Genomic DNA, 8,975 nt, shown 5'->3' with positions numbered 1-8,975 from the left:
CTCTAGTCTTTCCCATTCTATTGTTTTCCTCTATTTCTTTGCATTGATCGCTGAAGAAGGCTTTCTTATCTCTCCTTGCTATTCTTTGGAACTCTGCATTCAAATGGATATATCTTTTCTTTTCTCCTTTGCCTGTTGCTTCTCTTCTTTTCGCAGATATTTGTAAGGCCTCCTCAGACAACCATTTTGCCTTTTTGCATTTCTTTTTCTTGGTGAATCTTTGGAGGATGGCAAAGATGGTGGGAGGAAATAAAAGCAGACACTTGCATAGAACTTACTATCAACTAGGTACTATTCTAAGTGTCTTTTATGTAGTGAGTGCATTTGATCCTCACTGCAGCCCTGTGACAGACGTACTGTTATTATCTCTATTTTACAGAAGAGGAAACTGAGGCATAGAGTGGTCAAACAACTTGGCAAAGGTCACTATGCTGTACTGACTTTTCAGAGGGTCTTCAGTTGACATGGAGAACAGTTGTTCACCATCCTGAATAAATTACCCTTTCTCTTTGAAGTCCACTGTCAAATCACTCTGCCCTTTCTTCCATAGTTCTCCGTCAACCTTAATGTATCAAGTTGTTCAAGGTCTGCCCTGACCTTAATCTCCCCAGTATCTCCAGTCTGCCTACCATGATGAGTACAGAATTGCCTACAAGTCTAGTAGGAGCCTGGGCTTCCCAGGTGGCATAGTGGTAAAGAATCCACCTGCCAATGCGGGAGATATAAGATACATGGGCTTGATCCCTGGGTCAGGAAGATCCCCTGGAGGAGGGTACGGCCACCCACTCTAGTATTCTTGCCTGGAGAATCCCATGGACAGAGGAGCCTGGTGGGCTATAGTCCTTAAGGTTGCAAAGAGTTGGACACAACTGAAGCAACTTAGCATGCATGCACGCTAGTAGGGACCTAACTTCTAAAAAAGAAGCATACCTACCTGTGATGGTTGAGAGTTCAAACTCCTGTGTAAATTTCTACACATAGCATATGAGACCCTTCATGGCCTGGCCCCAGCCTGAATTGCCAGTCTTATTTCCTATCATACCCTGAGCCCCATCCCAGGCATTCTTTGCTCTAGGACACACTCCACTCTTTCAAGACCCTGAGCCTTTGCACATGCCTATATCCTCTTTCCTACTGCCCTTAATTCAACAGACTAAGCACTTACTGTGTGCTAAGATTATGCAAGTAATTACCACACAGTTTGATAAGAACTCTAATCAACACATACTACTACAATATCCGGTAGGAATTCAGACTGGGGGGAGGACTTGTTCTTTCTGAGGGGTTGGGGGGAGGGGGCAAGGAGAAGAGAGTTGACGTTTTCATATAGGAACTGACCTTTGAGCTGAGTCTTCAATGATTTTAGGAGTCTGCCAGTCAAGGAAGGGGGAGGAAATCTCCAAATGATCTTTGGCTTCTCAGTCTCACCACACTCAGACATCAAGTCCTGGCATCAATCCTGCATCCAAAGAGTCTCTTACATTTGTGTCCTCTTACTCCTCCTGCCGTTGTCCAAGTCCCACAGGCCCCACTTGGGCTATTGCTACAGTCCCATTGCCAGTCATTCTTCCCCTCATTTTTCCAACTACCAATCCACTGTCTCTGCAGCTGCCAGAGTGAGCTCCCACACTGCAAATCTGAAGTGGCACTCCCCTACTCAAAACTCAACTATAGAACAGTCTTAATGCCTTATAGTGAAGTACAAGGCCCATTATTAACAGGTCACAGTTTATCTGTCCTACCTCCCCTCTAGCCATTTCCCTTCTCAAATCCTTCATAGCAGATTGTTTCTCTAACTCTGAAGACAACACCATACCCTTTCAGATATCTGTATGGTTTCTGCCCGCTTTATTCTCCCTCCCTAAAGTGCCCCAATTCTTTCCCCACCTGACAAGTTCAGACTGGGCTAGTCCAGGAATCAAAGGGAGCCTAGCTTGGTGGGCTTTTATAGCCCCTTCTCTCTCACAGGTCAGGTCTGGAATTTAAGTATTGTGGAATCAGTAAATGGAGCAAGCATTCCCCTCTAGCCACCACTGTGTGCACCCAGGCTATCTGATTGGGCATCTGAATCAGTTCATGGTTGCCATGCCAATTCTCTATGGAGACTGCAGCCTGCTTTGAAATCCCAACTCAGCTGGCTGGGGCCTTGACTACTATCCTAGTTCAACCAGTCCCTTCATCCAGAAGCTGACTCTGTTCCTTTGCCCCCAGCTCCTGGTATCTCTGCACACACAGATGCTCTAAAAAGACCAGAAATGTCTCTAAGAAGTACTAGTACCATAAGAGAGAATGCCAGAAGCTTGTTACCAAGCCTTTTCTACCCTCAGATCACACCCCTTGAATATTTACCCTTAAATGGATCATGCTCAAAAGAAGTTTGTGACATCTCCTGGACTTTGCTGTTTAGACTGCTGTCCATTTCCTGGGGCAACCCTACATTGCCAAGTTCCTTCCACTAGCTCCAACCTGGCTGAACCAGCCTCACTCCTTCCTGGTTCATCGAGTTCTAGCTTGCCCTAAGGCTGTGGTCTCAGTGGTGATGATACTATCATCCTTTACTTTTACAGTGTATAACCAGCTTTTGAACATACTTTGTTTGAGTCTCACAAAAGCTCTGTGAAAGAGGTAGAGAGCCTTCTATTTCAGATGAGGAAGCTGAGACTCAGAGAGGATAAGTATGAAGTTTCCAGGGGCTAGAAGTAGGTTTCCTAATTTCATTGCCATCTTCACTACTACAGTTGCTCTACTGGGTGTCTTACTTGCCTCCTGTATAAGAAACTCTTACATGTTTGTGACATAACCTCAAATAAAAAAGTCAGTCCTAGGGTTAGCCTGCTGTACCTGCCTCCCTCTTTGCTATATATATTATGTACACTAGCTCCCCTCAAACTTCCTTTGGCCTGCTCCCACCTTCCCAGGTACTCAGTGGTAAAGAATCCACCTGCCAGTGCACAAGATGTGGGTTTGATTCCTGGGTCGGGAAGATCCCCTAGAGGAAGAAATGGCAACCCACTCCAGTATTCTTGCCAGGAAAATCCTATGGGTAGAAGAGCCTGGCAGGCTACAGTCCGTGGGGTCACAAAGAGTCAGACACAACTGAGCAGCTGAGCACACGTGCATGCGCCTGTTTCACAGCACACGAGAGGAAGTGTCCTTTTGTCTGAACACCCAGCCCAGCAGCTTTATTGTCCCACCACTGCCCCCTGGAGAGCAAAGTCTTGTTCTGGAGATGGAACCCCTTTCCAAGGGGAATTCTTAGAATCTGAAGAGAAACCGGATTTCTCAGGTGATAGATTTAACATTTCTCAACGTGGGAAGAGTATGAAGTTCCTTTGTTGAACCAGGATGGAATTTTAAAAAGAAAAACTTTCTTTGGTCTTTTGGACAAAAAAGAGGTGCTGTTGTTTGCTGTGCTGTGTTGTGGAGGGAGGGAGAATGTATTTCAATACGAACAGAAATCTCCACTCACCGTGAGGGGATGGGGACCTCTCCTCTGACAGTAGCTGTTAGTTTACTAAGGAAGGAGATTTCTCGCAGGAAAGAAATGTCTCTCTTTTAAGAGAGGAGGAAACTCTCTTTCAGGATTGCAGAGTGTGTGGGAAAGGAATACTTGTGCACTCCTTTCTTTTCTAAAGGAGAAAGAAACCTCCTTGAATGAGGAACCCTCCCAGGGTTTCTGTCTGAAGGAAAAAGACTGTTTCTAGAGAACAATTCTGATAAGATTAGGCCTGATTTTCTATTCCTTTCTGACATACTTCCCACAGGGAGTCAGCATTCTCTGAAAGGGAGTAGCAAATAATTTTTTCTGTTAAGAGGTAGGGAATTTGAAGGGAGAAACCCACTGTGGGGGAAACTTTTACTCCTAGGGGCCATTGGTAAGGGCAGTGACTCTGCAACAGGGAGCCCTCATGAGACTGGGGGAGGCTTTGGGGAATCCATGGAGCCCAGAGTGTCAAAGGAAGCTTAGAAAGGTTCTGGGCCAGCCCTTGTTTGCTCATGAGAAAGCTGAAGCTTGCAGAAGGGAATACCTTGCTACTAAGTGACAGAACCAAGACTCGAACCCAGCTTTATCAAGTGCCAGCCTGGGGCTCTTCCCACCACAGCCCAGGGAAAGAGGGGAGGTGCCTGCTGCTTGGGTGAGTGATGCTGAGGAAACTGCTGCTGTGAAATACTTAACCTGTGTTAGAGACATCTCTGTGGTGGGAGGCATTGATTCCTGACGGAAGGAAACTGGGGAGAAGGGTAGAATTAGGGCTACATCTGAGAAAAGGGGTCAGAGTCACTGTGCAATCCAGTGGGTGGCTTGGAGACCATCCATAGGCAGTGAAGGCTGAGTTTTGAGGGAGGACAGGCCATATTTCCTCCCAGGAGTGCAGGGGACAGGCCTCGCCAAGGAGATGTATGCTACTCTCTCAGACTTGTGAACTTTCTCCATCACTTCCTGTCTCTCCAGAGGGAGTTGTCATTTTAATCTTTTTAAAATCAGAGGAAGGGGCCCAAGGAAACTTTTTGAGGGCATGTAGATGTTTTATAATAGATTGTGGTCATGTTTACAAGACTGCACAAAATTACCCAAACTCAATAAACTACATACTTAAAATGGATGAAAAAAATCAATCAGAGAAAGGGATGAGTGGATTAGAGTCCAATAAAGCTGTTATTTTAAAATGGGGGCAAAAGAACCCATACCAAACAAAACACAGGAGAGAATGGCTCTGGGCCTGGTTGTGCCTGGCTGGTGGGGTAGTGGGGTATATGCGGCAGTCCCTCCTTGGCAGTTTCAGCTACTCAAATTGCTCTCTTTCTTTTCCCATTTCTTTCTTGATCAGCAAAAAGCCAAGGCCAGCTCATCCAGGGGGTGGTCAGAGATTGCAGGAGAAAGAACTTCACAAACACACAAGCCACCTCTTCGTTTACTGTAAAATCCTGTTTAATGTGTAACATTTCAGGCAGAGAGAGGCCTTGAGGACTAGAGGCAAAGGCAACCCTGACCAACCCCCACTCCAACTTATCTGCCTGCTTCTCCCTCCCTAGCTCCTCCACCCCAGACATGTCCTCCTTTTCCTCAGGGCCGGCAAGCACTGTTCCTCCTTTTCTTTCGTTTGCTACCCTCCCTTCCCCACCCACACGTCCACAGCACCCTCCCTCCACTCCACTTGCCCACATCCCTCCCCACCGATGTGACTCCAGAAATAGGGTATCTGACAGCACGGGGTTAAGATTAGTTTCATAATTGGAGATGTTGTCAGAGCATCCCACCTCTGGTCCCCAGTGGTCCCAGGGAGAGGGAGAGGGAAGAGGAAGGGGTGCAGGCAACGAGAGCTGCCTGCACCCCCAATAGCCTTGAGTACTGGCGTGGGTGGCCTCCAGCTCCCCACACCTTCAGGCCCTGAGGCAGAAGGCCCTGAGGAGGAAGAGAAGTAGGGAGGGAAGGAAAGTTTTGATGGAGCAACCTCTAGCAGGTAGAGGCCTGCGCGCCGACAGGGGAGAAGGAGGGGCAGGCCTGGGGCAGGACAGGGGTGGGGGGCAGGATGGGAGGTTGCCTGGTCTGTGGCATCAGCAGGCCGAGCAGCGGTCACTCTTCTCAGCCAGCCCAGCCCCGGTGCCAGGGCTGCGGCGCAGTATGTCTTTCAGGGAGCCGTCCTGCTCACTCAGCAGCTTGTTGATCTCATTCTGCTTGTATTCAGGTGAGAGGCGATGGCCGAAGCCCCCCGAGCCCTTGCGGGAGGGTGGATTGGAGCGGCGCTGGGCTCGGCGGGCACAGGCCCGGAAGATGAGGTACACCACCTCGGCCACGTTGAGGATGATGCAGATGCCTGAGGCGGCCAGCATGAAGACCGTGAAGATGGTTTTCTCCGTGGGGCGGGACACGAAGCAGTCCACTGTGTTGGGGCAGGGGTAGGCATCACACTTGACCAGCCGCACCATGGCGTAGCCAGGATAGAGCAGATAAAAGACATACATGAAAGCGGCCTCGAACAGCAGCCGGAAGACCACACTGATCACATAGGTCCACCACAGTGTCCCTGAGATGTGGACCTTGTGCCTCTTCACCTCCTCCAGGTGCAGGGGGTCGCCGTGGCCCTCAAGTCGAAGCATTTTCTTTTCAATGTGCTGCTGGTGTGCCACGTGCATGGCCACGAGGAGAGCTGGGGTGGACACCAAGATGAGCTGCAGAGACCACAGACGCACGTGGGAAATGGGGAAAAAGTGGTCATAGCAGACACTATTGCAGCCAGGCTGGAGGGTGTTGCAGATGAAGGAAGACTTCTCATCACCCCACACGCTCTCGGCAGCCACCACCAGCACCATGATTCTGAAGATGAAGATGACAGAGAGCCATACTCGGCCAATGGCAGTAGAATGCCGATTCACGCCACTGAGCAAGGTGTACAAACCCGTCCAGTTCATCCTGCTTCATTCACACCTGCAAAACATGAGCCACAGCACAAGCTGTCAGAAAGCTAGGGTGGAAAGCCAGGCTCCATAACACTGCCTGACACCTCCCCCAACCCTCCCAAGAGCCAGTGACAAGAAAGGAAGAAGGAGAGTCATAGCTTTCCTCACCACCCCCTCTCCTTTGCCAGCCTCTCCTTCTCTTTCTTTTCCTCCTCACTCATTCACTTGATGACTTGACCTCCCTGAGCCCCATCTCTCTTCTCCACCTTCATCCATCATTCTCTCCTCTCCTGCCCTTCCTTGCCAGGCCCATCTTGTTCTGCCATCAGCCATCCTCTTTAGCTTCCCCTCCCCCAGTTCCTTAAGTCTGGACCTGGGCTAAACCCAACAAAGCCCCGTTACCTTGGGGAGCGCCTATCCCTGAGGCCACCCAGACAGGTCCCCTATGCTCTCATGTCTATGCAGGGGGAGTGGTCCCTGGGTTCGCGCCTGCGTCCCAATTCATCACCGCCCGGTGCTGGGGAGTCATATGCTGCTTTATACCCAGTGTCTGCACAATGGGACCTTTGTGGGGCTCTGAACAACGCCCTTTAGAATTCAGATCAAACGCCCTGACTTCCGCCCACCCTACACACAGAGCACTTGTGTCCCAGCGCCGGACACCCAGCCTGCACCCACCTGTTCTGTGCCCGCCCGGTCCATCGCCGCACCCACCCCATAGCCCCACCAGAAGAATGGCCACAGCGGGGGGGAAGATGGAACAAGGACAGGTGCATGTAAGATGGGACCCAGGGGAACCAGAAGCCTCTGGCCTAAGGCACTCTCCCATGACTCTACTAGAAACTTAGATTCAGCAGGATTTTTTCCTGGCTTAAATCCCCTCCAAGATATGGGTGAGCCTGAGGTTAGGAAAAGGAGCTCACTTTTATCAAGCTAGGAACTGTGCTAAGTATTTTCCCATACATTCTTTCTTTTGACCCACTTAGCAAGCCTCTAAGGACCCCAGTCTTGCCAGCTGAGGAAGCTGAAGCTCAGATAAGTTAAGTAACTCACTTAAGGTCACACAGCTGAAGTGTCTGAGTAGGATGAAACACAAAAGTGTCTGAAGCAGAATTCTAAGCTCTTTGCTTGGTACAGTCTTTGTGCTTTTGCAGATGGTGTTCCCCGAAGTGTAGGCTAGCTGTTAATGATGACAACAGCAGCAACAGAAGCAAAGGCTACCCATAAAAACACAAGAAACAAGGAAGTTGCTAACCTGTGAGTGCAGTCCTATCCCAAAATCACAGAGCAAAGCCTGACCATCTCTCCTTGAGCCGGTACAGAGGATGGCCAAGTGAAGACAAGCCAGAAGGAAAAAGCAAAAGTTAACCAAGCAAACAGAAGAAGTTTAGGAGATGGAAAAGATAAGAGCCACCTAGCTTTGGGGTTTTTTGTTTTTTATCTACTATGACTTTGGGGTAAGTTACCAAACCTCTGAGTCTGTGTGCGCATCTATAAATGAGGTTCATACCCAGTGTTATTGTGAGGTTCAATAAAGCAACATGTAAAAGTTCTTAGCCCAGCTCCAGTTTCATGGCTGGTGATCAAGGGAAGTAAAACCTTATCAGGAAGAGAAAACAATGTGACTTGGGGGGAACTAAGTGGTTTGCCAAACCCAATATCCCTCTTTATTTCTTCCCAATGCTGCTGTTGACCTATAGTGTCTGAAACAGAACAGACCATTCCGTTGCTGCCCTGGCCCCGGGTCAAGTATACATTTTAACTCCTGGTTTCCTGAGCTTGCCAGTTGCTCTAGGGAAGAAATTCCCCTCTGTCTCTTAGGCAAGGGGAGAAGGCTTCCTTCTACTTCCCACCTTGTCTGCCATTAAGTTGCAAGGAGATCATGCTGCAAGCCAGAAACTGGCTGTGAGAACACAAGGCCTGAACTTTGTGGCAAGTTCTGGGTGGTCCTCTCTGTTGTAGGGGGAAGGGAGAGGGTATTAGTAGCTAGAAAAATTTGTTGTTATTTAGTCATTAAGTAATGATGGACTCTTTTGTGACTCCATGGACTATAGCCAGCCACGGGCTGGGTTTCTCTGTCCATGGGTTTTTCCAGGCAAGAATACTGGAGCAGGTTGCCATTTTCTTCTCAGGGGATCATCCCAACCTACAAATTGAACCCGGGTCTCTTGCATCTCCTGCATTGGCAGCCGGATTCTTTACCACTGAGCCACCAGGGAAGCCCAGGAAAAGTTGGGGGAGCGGAATGAAAGAAACTAAGGGGTAAAGGGATAGTCTGTACAAGGTTTCTTCATGCAGCTTAAAAAAAAAAAAAGCCTCAGTCAGTTCATGCTGTGGGCCTAAACCAGTGCGGGAAAAGCAGGAACACAGGTGCCCTTTCTCCCAAGCCTGGGATTTTGAAGGCAGAGCTGGTACAGGAGGTACAATGGAAAGAAATGCTTCATCCAATGAGACCTGTTAGAGTCAAAATAGGTGGTGGAGGAGCATATTGTTAAGAATAACCATCTCCCAAGCCCCTGCTCTGTGCCAGGCCCTTGCATACCATCTCCTGTAAACCTCAAAATAACCCTGAGAGG

At 48.9% G+C, this 8,975-nt stretch overlaps 1 protein-coding gene across 6 annotated transcripts in view; it reads right to left on the bottom strand.

The window, feature by feature from the left end:
* Window positions 1-4,912: 4,912 nt before the first annotated feature.
* GJB1 (gap junction protein beta 1) overlaps window positions 4,913-8,975 on the bottom strand; it is a 28,820-nt gene continuing 24,757 nt past the window's right edge. For 5 of the 6 annotated variants that reach the window (XM_070290333.1, XM_070290332.1, XM_070290331.1 and 2 more), the window contains one exon: window positions 4,913-6,427. In XM_070290333.1, coding sequence (XP_070146434.1) covers window positions 5,557-6,411 — 855 coding nt within the window. In that variant the 5' untranslated portion in view covers window positions 6,412-6,427 and the 3' untranslated portion in view covers window positions 4,913-5,556. Of the gene's footprint in view, window positions 6,428-7,452; window positions 7,617-8,975 lie in introns of those variants that run through there. The other variant, XM_070290330.1, reaches the window with a different exon arrangement.

This window comes from Ovis canadensis, chromosome X, assembly GCF_042477335.2.
Source record: "Ovis canadensis isolate MfBH-ARS-UI-01 breed Bighorn chromosome X, ARS-UI_OviCan_v2, whole genome shotgun sequence".
Classification (NCBI taxonomy): Eukaryota; Metazoa; Chordata; class Mammalia; order Artiodactyla; family Bovidae; genus Ovis; species Ovis canadensis.
Note: the sequence above shows the minus strand (reverse complement) of the source record. Positions and strands in the feature narration are given on the sequence as shown.